Source organism: Hibiscus syriacus, unplaced genomic scaffold (genome assembly GCF_006381635.1).
Source record: "Hibiscus syriacus cultivar Baekdansim isolate YM2019G1 unplaced genomic scaffold, ASM638163v2 tig00110819_pilon, whole genome shotgun sequence".
NCBI classification, from domain to species: domain Eukaryota; kingdom Viridiplantae; phylum Streptophyta; class Magnoliopsida; order Malvales; family Malvaceae; genus Hibiscus; species Hibiscus syriacus.
The window spans coordinates 2,116,772-2,129,882 of record NW_024062875.1 but is presented as its reverse complement, the minus strand read 5'-3'; the positions used below and the strand labels follow the sequence as shown (position 1 = coordinate 2,129,882).

General features: G+C 31.7%; 1 protein-coding gene across 2 annotated transcripts; it reads left to right on the top strand.

Moving 5' to 3' along the window:
* Nucleotides 1-10,782: 10,782 nt before the first annotated feature.
* Nucleotides 10,783-12,173, top strand: LOC120142189 (dof zinc finger protein DOF3.6-like). 2 transcript variants are annotated; one of them, XM_039156929.1, is made up of 2 exons: nucleotides 10,783-10,964; nucleotides 11,156-12,173. In XM_039156929.1, exons 1-2 carry the CDS (start codon nucleotides 10,914-10,916, stop codon nucleotides 11,933-11,935), a joined length of 831 nt encoding a protein of 276 aa, XP_039012860.1. In that variant the 5' UTR covers nucleotides 10,783-10,913; the 3' UTR covers nucleotides 11,936-12,173. The 2 variants fall into 2 exon arrangements, with proteins under 2 accessions (XP_039012860.1, XP_039012859.1); XM_039156928.1 differs by having other exon boundaries at nucleotides 11,153-12,173.
* The last annotated feature ends 938 nt before the right edge of the window (nucleotides 12,174-13,111 follow it).

Genomic DNA, 13,111 nt, shown 5'->3' with positions numbered 1-13,111 from the left:
CTTCCTTGAAGATAGCAAGATGGAAAAAGGATAAGGAAACGGGCCAATGGATTTATCATCCCGAACTCAAAACTTTGAATTGTAAAACATTTTGATGTTCATGGATTGTTTTATTTTGGATGTTTGAATTTGATGGATAATTGGATATTTGAACTTACATGCTTATATATTTGGTTTGGTTTTAACTTTCATTTTGAGCTTAATGTTTATTTTTGCATCATTTACATATTAGTTGCATTATGACCAATTTTTGTCATTTCACATTATTTATGAATATTGAATTATGGAACTAATGGCTAACGTTTCTCTTGATTGTGATCTTAGCAGCTTAAGCTATATATATTTATCATCAATTGGCTAAATGATTTCAAAACCTTGTTTTAAAAGTCTTTTTGATTTAACAAAAAAGGGGGAGAAATATTGAAGAGTTTTAAAGGGGAGAAGTGTTAGAGTAAGGGGGAGTAATTTCAAAACTTGATTTCAAAATCTTAAAATTACTAAAATGTTTTGTTATATCAAAAATGGGGAGATTGTTGAAAACATTTTGATATTTCGATATAACAAATTAAGATAAACGAATTTTAAGATTTTCCAAAAAGATTTTCTAAGTATATTCGATATAATTATTCGAATATCAAAATATTACTCCAAATCTTTCAAATGTCATTTTTAATCCTTACTCAAGTGTAAAATTAAGATTTAAACTTAAAATAATTTCAAAATAATTTTACAAAATATTTCGAACTATTTTAAAGCCAAAAATTCCAGATTGCTCAGAGGGAATAATTCCCCCCAAGGGGGTACCGATTCCCCCCTGAATGGTTTTGCTCCGAGAAAAACAGAATGCTCGGAGGGAACCGATTCCCCCTGTTTAACGGTCGAAATATTTGAATTTTACACTTAGGGAACCGATTCCCCATGAGGGGTACCGATTCCCCCCACGCTCCAAGCTGTTTTATTAAATGATTTCACACTAAAACGACTCTATTATCTCCACTAATCATCCCCAACATTCAGAAGTGATTCAAGGTGTATTTAAACAAGTTCTGAAGCCTTTGATCAACAAGAAATCATAGAGAAACAAGAGAGAAAGCATTAAACACCAAGTTTGTGCAAATCAAGCCAATTTTCCTTTCAATATTCATTTTGCTTTCAAGAACACCATTTGTGCTCATTTGTAATTATTTTTTAGTGTTCTTTTCTTGTTCTAGAATTGTGCAAACATCTTACCTTGTGAGGTTTTTCTTGTAAGTTTACAAATTTGTGTATTTCTCTTTGAAAAAGAGTGTGCTCAAGAATTTGGGGTATAATTCTTGAGGGAGTTGTAAGGTTACTCTTTGTCCTCAAAAGAAAGAACAAATTAGTGAATTTGTTGGAAAATACTTAGTGTGGATAGCTAAGGTAGTGGACGTAGACTTTGGTTGAGAAAGTCGGACCACACTAAATCGTTGTGCAAATATTTTCAATTTTCTGCAAAAGCTTCCACCAAAATTTTAATTGCCAATTCACCCCCCTCTTGGCCATTTCCATCAATTGATTAACTCAACAAATTATTTTTAGGACCCTATTTATTTTGAAGTTAAATAATAGTCCCCTAATAGTTAAATCCTCACTGTGACTACTTAAAGAATGAGAAGTCTAGAGTTGTCGCTTCGAAGAGGTTTACCCTAGAAACCATAGGTCACAAGCCTGCTAGGAGTAGAACCGAAAATGTAACATCCTCCATGCCGGGTTAGTGATTAATTTGTAAAGTTTTAGCATTTGGTGATTTAAAGTAGAATGATGGAAAAGTTCAATGACTTATTTGAGTTATTTTGTGTAGGATTGAATTATAAAGAAGGAAGATTAGAAGGACAAAATGGTCTTTTTATAGCAATATAATTATTTGGGGTTAGTATTATATTAACCACGTGGAAGTATAGGAAATTAAAACAAGCTTCCAGAGTCCTCTTCTTCTTTCTTCTTCTTCATACGTGAGACCCAAGCTAAGGTAAGATTCTCTTGTTAGTGAATTTCTTGAGGAATTTATGGTTGATTCATGATCATTAGGCAATAGTTAAGCTTAAAGGAAGTTTAAATTGTTTTAAAACCTCAAGATGAAAAGTATATGAAGAATTAAAGAAATGAAGTAGAAAAGTGAAATATTAGATTAGAGTTCATAATAAGAATTGGAAGTGAGATTTGACTTGTCATCAAGTTAATTAAGGGATAAGAAGTGTTAGAATAGGAATTTGAACATGTTGCAAAACTAGTATACTTTTTGCAATTACATAGGAATGACTAGATTTGAAGTTAAAGAAGTGATTATGGAGTAGAAATAAGTTTAAGTATGTGTATTAAAGTTAAGAATATTAAAGGGAGTGAAATAGGAAGGTTTGAGCTGAAATAAGGTGATTTTCGAGCTCAAAATGAGATTTATGGGCTAGGGGAATCGGTACCCATTCAAGGGGAATCGATCCCCCCTCAAATGAATATGAATTTCTAGAATGCTAGAGGGGAATCGATACCCCCAGGGGGGAACCGATTCCCCCATAATGAAAAAGAAAAGAAAAGAAAGAAGAGAGACTAAACTATCAATCCCTTAAATTGGTAGGCTATTAGAGGTTAATTTCAAGACTTAGGCATCTTATAATCATCTTGAAAATTTTGCTTATGTAGATATTGAGCCTAATCGAGTTCCGGAATCATCGACAAGTAGGATCAATCGAGGGAAAGACAAATAAATCTAGGTGAGTGCATATGCATAGCATGAATATGTATTTTATTCAGTTCTAGACTTGTGATAAGTCTGGATTCAATATTTTGATACATGATCGTAGTTCATATAATGATATATGACATGAATCCATACCATATGCATTATGGGACATGAATATGAAAGAAAAAGTTATATGAGTTATATGATAAAGGTATGGAAATAATATGTCTACGTTATATAAATTAGATAAATTGTGAAAGCCCAGGTTATGTAAATGAGAACTATAGGTATAGTTGGCATGCCAATGGTAGAGGGTCTATGTGGTCCTTCGGGATATATATGTATTCTTTGGAACATGTGTGAGGTCTGGTGAGACACATACTTGATCCTTGGTATATGTATATGATTCTTAAGGAATGATATGTGGTCATTCGGGGCATATATGTATTCTTTGGAACATGTGTGAGGTCTGGTGAGACACATACTTGATCCTTGGCATATGTATATGATTCTTAAGGATGATATGTGGTCCTTATGGACATTATTATATGACACTACGGTGCAATTCTACGCGGCACTCCGGTGCAATTCTACGTGGCACTTAGGTGCAATTATATGAACTGTGGTGACATCATAGTGCACAACCTCACAATACTCACATACCTTAGGTTCTCTGTATGGTACCATGGGCTAATGAACTTACTAAGGCGAACTTATGAATGTGAATTTGATAAGTATATGTGTAAGAAACATGGTTTTGGTTATTGCATTATTTACATACATCTTATTATTGCAACCTATCTCATTTTGGCAATTACTTTATATTTATTGATATTATTATTATATTGCCTCACTAAGTCAATGGCTTAGCGTGTGAGTGTTTCACACGTAGGATCCGATAAAGTAGACGATCGAGGTTAAGCAGCTGGACAACATTACTCCTGCAACTATCAGATCAGAAGCAACTTAATCAGTAGGTCATTTTGTTATGAAAATGGATGTTGGCATGTAATTAAAGAGTTAAGTTGTGTATGCTCTGAATATTTTGGTAAACTTATATTACAATATGTATATTATTGTATTTTTCGTAATATAAGTTCAAGTATTTTACTATTATTTGTAATGAGTTGTGTTTTAAAAGTCAATATAATATCTCTGACTCGTATCTGGGTTGGATATGGGTTGGGGGTGTTACAGAAAACGTGTATGAAAGATGGAGAGGAAATTCATAGATTATGGACAAACAAAGTTCTTGAGAGCTTTCTCGAGCCTATGCCCTGAAGGATCATAGTAGGGGTGAGCAACACCGGGTACCCGCTTATTTTTTTGGGAATCGGAACTGAAACCTGTTGCATCGGTTCTTAAAAAATAGGAACCGGAACCGGAACCTATTCAAACGGTTCCTAAAAATTGGGATCCGAAACAGAAACCTGTAGGTACTGGTATCGGTTCCGGGTAACCTGTTATTTTGACAACTTTCTCATTCAACCTGTTAATTGTTACACATTAAGTGAGATGGTATGCCGCCTCCACGTTAAAATTAGCCCTTTTATAACCTGTTAATTTATTAAACTAAAATGCTACTACTTATCACAAGTATAACTCTTTTCTATACAAAATTTATCCACCATTTCATACTTAAATAGTAATAAAAATACTAATCCAAAGTACATATTACAAAAACGCAAAGTTAGAAATCAATTACAACAAGTTTAATCCAAATTCAAAAGTATAGGTCACAAAACGCATAAAGTCGCAAAAAGTCCAAACCAAGTACATTTACAACTAAAAGATATTACACAATATTTATAATTCCAACGCAATTTTTGCTCCATTCTCAAACTTTGATGCGATGATGCCCTTGATGCTCTCATGACTCCTAGCACAAAGAGAAATAAGTTATTACAATATGCCCCAATTTGTAATAAAAATGTATTAAACTTACATGTAAGAAAATAATAAATGACAATATGAATTGTAATTTACCTTGAATGAGATTCCTTAGTAGTTTTTACCAATGACATCATTAATTTGTGTCACGCACCTATCACTCAATTCTGAAAACAAAAAACACAGTCACTAAGTTATAATATACATATAATTTGATAAATGAATAAAAAAAGTAAAAGTACTACCTTCTTCATATTTCTCAACATCCTCCAATAGTTGCTTAATATCCACACATATGTTAGATGCTCTCAACCAATCTTGAGCACCTATTAAAACTTTCACAGTTTTTGGACCCAAACTATTTCGAAACTGATCAAGCACCCGACCTGATGTACTAAAAGCAAACTCACTTGAAACTGTCGAAACTGGTATAACAAGAATATCCTTCGCCATTAATACCAAAACCTTATATGCATTACTCTTAAGACTCCACCATTTCAAAATATCAAAAGCCTCATCATCTCTTTTTTCACGAGGTGCTTCAAGATACATATCTAACTCAGATTTTTGGTATAGCAAGAATATCCTTTGCCATTAATGCCAAAACCTTATATGCATTACTCTTAAGACTCCACCATTTCAAAATATCAAAAGCCTCATCATCTCTTTTTTCACAAGGTGCTTCAAGATACATATCTAACTCAGATTTCCCCCAACATCATCAATCTCTTCTTCATCAAATTCATCATAAAGCTTTTTCATATTCTCATTATTCAAGGTACCAACTTGATCATTACCATCAACATTCATGGAAGAGGTGCAACAATGATGCGAAGTAGAAGAAGCATCATAAAAGGTAAATAAACTCCGTAGCACATCAGATATATGATTATACATCTCATTCACCTTTTCAGGTTCAAGGATAAAGTTTCTTAAGTGAGAAACTCACAAACCTCAATTTGTAACGCGGATCAAGAATAACAACAGTTAACACCATGACATTTGTTTTGTCTAAATCTCCATAATATTTGTCAATTTTTTCTCTCAATTGAGAACTCATCAAAGAAAGTTCAATATCATCATCATTTTCCCACTCTAACAAAGAAGTAAGTATGACTAATACCTCATAAAAATGCATATTTACAGTCACATACAAACTACTAGATATTCTCTTAGTAGCTTCATAAAACAACTTCAAACAAATTGCTAAAACTTTGGCTTTCGCCCAATCATCTCTACTAATTTCTCAAAATTTTCGTCTAAATGACATACAAATTAAGTATGTCTACAGATTATACTTCTCTTATATAAGAACGCCTAATTTCTCATAATTTTCATCCTAAAAACGTTTTTGAAGTTAAGAAGAAATGAAATAATCACTTGTGAGTAGGCTGAATACCGAATAAAATCAAGCAATCATCAATATTTAATAATAACGCTGCAAATTAGAGATAGATACAGAGTGAGAGAAGAAATAATACGAAAAAAATACATGGATTTCAGGAAAAATTAATCAACAAGCAAACCTTAAAAAATGAAATCTTTAATTCTAATATAAATTATATGATAAGATTTAAGAAGAAAAAGAAAAAGAAATAATGAAAGGAAAAATAATATATTTGACTTTGTTAAATGAAATTCAAGAGATTGATGTAGTGATCAAGTGCTTCATCAATGAAGACGTGTGACAAGGAGAAGGAGAGATAGAGTGATTGCAGCTGTTATGTGGGTGAGTTAGGGTTTCTAATTTTTGGCTCTATGTTTTTAACTTTTTACGTTTAAAATATTTTTTTTAGTATGGGCTCATTTTATTTGGGTTCTAATATTTTGAACAATATAATATTATGTGGTTTCTGTTTCAGTTTCAGGATACCCTGTATTGAAACCACTTTTAGTTGGGTATCCAACCAATTCCGATTCCAAAATTTTGGGAACCGGAATCGATGTTAACAGGACCCTTATTTTGCTACCCAAAACCACTGGGACCGGTTCTGAAACAGGATTCCTGTTCTTTTGCTCACCCCTAGATCGTAGCAACCACGACGATCCAGACGCTGTAGTAGGTACCTTCATGTTATTTAATACCCTTGTACTTGCATTAATTGATATTGGTTTCACTAGGACAGATGTTAGTGTAGCTAGAATTGCTTATAATTTTTCGGTGGTTGTATTTCCCAAAGATCTTATACAACTTCAATTAAAACGATCGAGTTTGATTTGATTTAGGACTACTTTATTTTTTTCGTACTTTTATGTAAGCGAGGACTAATTCATGGACTAGTTTAGTTTGACGTCCATTGCTCTTTATGACATCCAAATCCACTGACTTAAAAAAAATATTGAAAACACGATTATCAAAGTTTTTGAGTCGGGAATTTAGTAGATGGAGTATCTTTACGGTGCTTCGGTGTTATTTGTTAAGGAGAAAGATGCATTGTTTTATTTTTATATTCCTTACTAATAACTCAATAAGGTAAAGATAAAAAACAAGTACTCACTTTTATATATTGATGATTTATTTGATAAATAGAAGTACAATATAGTGTTCACTAAAATAAACTCAAGGTATAGAGATTAATAATATTGAGGATAACTCTAAAAATGGAATGAGTTAATCATCAATATTTTAAATAGAATTTTTGAAAAGAGAGAACATGATATAGCTGATTTCACTTTCATTGAGGAGAGTGTGGGGTCAATGGCTCGCCGTATCAAAATTTTTAGAAATATAAACAAGGCAATAACAAAATAATGAATATTAACATATCCTTTTTTTTTGGGTTGGAAAATAGACTAACGTACTGTACTGAGACAACTTGTGTCTTTTTCATTATCCCCAAAAGAAAAGGATAAAAAGAGAAGAATTATCTCTGTCATCTTTCTTAAAGGAGATTTCTTTATTTTGAACAATGATTTACTTCCATTTAAACCACATTAATGAATTGTATATTCTAAAGACAGAAATAGAATTCCAATTAATTCTTAACAACATACACACATAATGGGAGAAACTAAGTAATGTCCTTGGCCTCTCTAAAGTAGAAAACTTACCTGATAGTCCCTTAATAAATCTTAAAATCTTAAATTACTCCAATTAAATTATGTTTCCTTGTTGAGCATTTAAATTCGAGTCTCACATGTATAAATTATGTTTAATTTGATTTTTTTTATCTTCTCATCTTCATTTAATTTATTGTAGTGTCCAAATATACTCTAAATAATCTAATCAAGAAGCAATCTTAAAAAAGTTTAATATGATGAGAAGTCCAAGTTTTACTCAAATACTTAGAGGCATATGTCAACTGCTTTAGTTTTCTTATCCAAGTTAAATTCTTCTTAACCATGAGAACTTCTAAATGAATAAAAACTCTCAACAAAATCATCTAACTCCCTTGTTACATAAAAACTCATATTTATTGTATTGTCATGAACTACCCTTCATATTTGTCATGGATTGAGTTACTTCTTTTTAATAGTATTTAGTGATTTTAAGGTAATATCTTATCGGATGTTTTTTAGTACATTAACAATGTACACACATTATGCATATGCAACTGCTCGAATACATAACTTTTAAGGAGAACAACACTCATCATCTTTATCACGGAGACCAGACAATAAGTTCAAAAACTTAGGGGTTGTTTGATAAAATAAAATGATTAAGCGCTGAATGATTCAATGGCATGAATGATTCAAAGGCTCTTTATGAATTAACTCTTAATGTGACATGCTGTTTGATAATGGTTCTGAATGTACAATCTGAATTATGAATATTTTCATTTTTACCTTCATAATGATTTATTATATTATAAGATATGATTGTTTAATAAGACAACATGTGAAAAAATATGTATTATGGTAAAATAACGGGTGCTTAATGATTCAGAATGTACTTTAATGCTGAATCATTCAGCAGTGTTTTGCTGTTTCATTCAGCATAATCTTCATTCAGAGGTGAGAATCAAACACGATGAATGGTTCCATTCAACAGTAAACAAACAGCCCCTTAATCATAATATTTCATATAATTAATTTCTTTAACACGTGACATCATAATGTTATCTATGGTATTTTAAATATAAAACTCATTGTATATATATATATATATATATGGAAGAAACCCCTTTTCTTAGTAATAGAAGCGAAGATTCCTTAGATAAGAAGATATGCATGCATGCTTCTTGTTTCTTATTGCATGCATTTTTTTCTTTCTCAAGCTGCCCTCCCACCAAACAAAGTACTTTAATTTTCATCCACCAAACGAAGTACTTTAATTTTCCACAATTTATGTCCAATTACTCTCTTCTCTTTTCTGTCTCAATCCAATAAAAGGGGGACTCAACTAATAAAAGTGTACAGGATTATGAATGGAAATTAAAGGGAAGAAAGACAAATTACAAATTGGTATTAATTCCTCTAATAATTAAGAAAAAGAACATGCATGATATAAGCATAAAAACTTAAAGGACATCGAAAATTCCTAAAGCAGCTTAAAAAGTTGATAGAAAATTGGATAAACCCATAATCTTTTTTTATTTTTCTAATTTGGAAAGGACATATCTTTATTGTGAAGATATGTATAATTGAGATCATGGTGTCATGAACACTGTGTGTCTTGTTCAACTATAAGAAATGTGATATAATAAAATTCTATATTAAACTTTGATTGGTGCCGATGTAAGATCACCGGTTCAGATCTAAAGTTCGTTCGACTTAAAATTAAAAAAATTAGGCATAAAAATATAATTAAATAAAAAGTAAAAGCTCTATTGAGCTGTATTTGGCTCTATGCCTCTAATATTCATTGTCCTCCCTGTTTTATTTTCCAATTTTATAATATATTTTCCCTTTTTTTTGTCATGAAATTTAGGGTAAATTACACATTTAATACCTCAATTATCACTTTTGTTTTGTGTTGATCATCTAACTATTTTCTGTTTCAAAATCATACTTGATGTTATGTTTTAGTTTCATTTTGGTTACCACTATTAAAAAATTATCGGCGGTGCTGACGTGTCACTATAATGTAATGTCACGTCATCATTGATTTTTTAAATGTCATGTCAACAATTCTGTTAATTTTTTAACAACTGATGACCAAAATGAAACTAAAACGTAATATTAGGTATGATTTTGAAAAAAAAAATTGTTGAATTACTAAAATGAAACAAAAGTGATAGTTAAGGTACTAAACGTGTAGTTTACCCTAAAATTTATATCAAATAATTCAAAAAGAAAAATCTTAGATTCTCGTTTTTAAGAGAAGTTTGTGGTGTTTAAAAGCTCATCCTTCCATAAAATTGAAGAAGTTGCTTGCAGTACCATTTTTGTACCAAATAATAATATTTCTATAATGCATGCATGCAAGAAGTTGCATATTAACTCAAAAATAGAGGTAAAAAAGCCAAGTAAATCATACAAATGAAGATCACATATTTTTTTAATTAATTTAGGTAAATACATGGTAGTATATGTTTAAAAATAACTCTCAATCATTTAATATTGAACATTCATATATGATATTTAAGGTGCCCGAACTAAAAACCTTAAAGAATAATAATAACTCTTTTACTATTGAAGTCACTTAATTCGTACAAAACCACATAATTAATGACGTAGAGGGGCATAAAAAAAACAGGAATATATAAACTTTAATAGCCCAAAAAGCCCAAAAGGGAAATGGTCTATTGTAAATTTATAATCAAGGCTTTATTAAAGAGTTTTTAGCATAGGAAAATGAAAGTTTAGGAACTCGAGAATATACAATTCTAACCTAATAAAACTAAGAACAATGTTTGAAACACTTTATTGTTAATTTCAACATATATAAAAGTAGATATTATTAACTATGTTAATGATAAAAATAAATATTATTTTTTATAGATCTTAAATTTGAATATTTATATTTATAGAATATGTGTATAATATCATTAAGTTAAAAAAATAATAATCTATAACGAAAGAATAATAATTTGTGTGAAGACCATATTGGTGTAACTCCCGTGCATGAACAACTCTCTCCCTGAGCACTAAAACTAAACAGTCCACACTAAGAAGAATCAAAAGCTTATAGGCGAAGAAAAACATACTCCACTCAAAACCCTAAAATAACAATAAAAACAAAAAGGCAGAAATGACACAATAATCTAATGAAGAGAAATAAAAATTATATATATAAAAAAGCAGCCTTCTCCTTCTACCTCCTCCCTTTAATTCTCTTTCTCTCTTTGGTCTCTGGTATTCCCTTTGAGTGATTCTCCACCTTGTTTTTCTCAAAGAACCCATCAACTTTTGCAAAAGAAGACACAGCAAATTATATTTAGCCATGGTTTTTTCATCTCTTCCAGTCTATTTAGATCCTCCCAATTGGCATCAGGTAAGGGTTTTTTTTTGTTGCTTTTCTTCACCATCAATTTCTATCCACAGCTTCTGCACCCAAAATGAAAGCAATATATGAAAAGATAAATATTCATATTCCTTTGTGATCTTTTTTCCCCTGAATATACCAAATATATTTCTTCTTTACAGTTATGGGATTACCTGATTTTATTTTATTTTGAGCAGCAGCACAATGATCAACAAGGAACCGGCAGCACCGAGAATCCTCAGCTTCCACCTCCTGAAGCTGGTTGTGGATCCAATAGACCCGGTTATATGGCCGATCGAGCCAGGCTAGCCAAGCTTCCACAGCCAGAAGCCGCCCTCAAGTGTCCAAGGTGTGAATCGACCCACACCAAATTCTGCTACTTCAATAACTACAGCCTCTCTCAGCCACGCCACTTTTGCAAGACGTGTCGGCGGTATTGGACCCGAGGAGGAGCTCTTAGAAACGTACCGGTAGGTGGGGGTTGCCGGAGAAACAAGAAGAACAAAAGCAGTAGTTCGAAATCCTCGGCTTCGACGGACAAGCAAGTCGGGTCGAATCCATCTGAAATCACTTCTCATTTGCCGCAGCAATCACCTCATTTACCCTTCATGGCTACTCTGCAAAATTTTTCTCAGTATGGTTCGGGGAATATTGGGTTAAACTTTGGTGGAATCCAGAGTCAGATAGGAGCAGCAGGTGGAACTAGTGGACAGGCTGACATGGGGTTTCAAATAGGAACTCATCAGCAGTTGCTGCAGCAACAGCAGTTCCCATTCTTTGAACCAACAAATGGTTCTTTATATCCATTTCAAAATGAGGGTTTGGAAACACCATCGTCTTCTAGGGTTTCTCAGATAGCTCCAGTGAAAACTGAAAGCAACCAGAGGCTAAATCTATCAGACAATAATCAGTATTGGGGAGGAAATAATTGGACGGATTTATCAGGCCTCAACTCTTCCACTTCTAACCATCTCTTATAAGCTAGTTTCAACCTTCCTTGAAGATTTAATGGCGGCGTTAATGACAGATATTTCACATCAAAGTTGACAGTGAGGAACTTGTTTTCATTGTCATCTACCGAAAGAAAAACAAAAGATTGGCAGAATTAATGTTGTTTCATACTATATATTTTGGGGTTTTTTTTTCTTTTGCATGGGCTTGTTTACAAATTTGATCATTTATGTTTGTATGTGAAGTTTTGGGATCTGTTATCTGACATGATAAGCTAACTCGTGTCTATGTTTTCTTCTTGCATATATAACTGTTAGAGATAGGCATTGTTGTTTAAGTTACATAAAATCATGGTTCCTATGCATGTTCCTGATTCTTCAAAGAAACTTGTTGGAATTCTAGCTGAAGAAAAGTTGATGAAGTCATCTGCATTTTAGCTTCTCATCAGAAAAATAGAGAGAAAAAAATTCTCCAGGTAGTATTAACATACAATAATCGCAAATCCCTATGTTCGATTAGAAATGAATTTTCATCCGCCATTCTTATGAAGTTAATTAAGAAGCTTCTTCGTGAATATGATATATGGTGTGATCTCTAGCATGTTTATGAACTTAATAGATTAATCCAAGTTTCTTAATGGCATCTCACCTCGCTTTAATTATCTAATATTGATTCCATCTCTCATTTAAATTTCAAGTTAATTTAATAAAAAAAATTGAGTTAATTTGAGTTTGATATATATATATATATATATATATATATATATACAAGTTAACATCCACTTACATAATGTAAAACTCTTTAGATTTACACATATTTAAAAACGTTGGATGAGTAAAAATAAATGATTCTTTTTCTTTCGGTGAAATATATACTGATTGTATCATTCTATACAACGCACACTAGATTAGAGTTTAAATTATTTTAAGTTTAGATGATTTCAAATTTATATTAGTTTCAAATGTAAATGGATTTATATTTAATTTAACAAATAAATCAAATCCATTTAATCTTTAAGTTTAAACAAGATTCTTCGTCGTCCCCAAGAAAGTCTATTCATCCGCAGGCCATGCATCAAATTTTGTGCACAAATAATCCATGATTTTCGTTATCTTTTTAGTACAATAGATTTATGCATCGTTGAGACATATTAATGAGTTTGAGTTGAAATTAAGACAAAGGATCTCAGAAAACACTTAAAACCA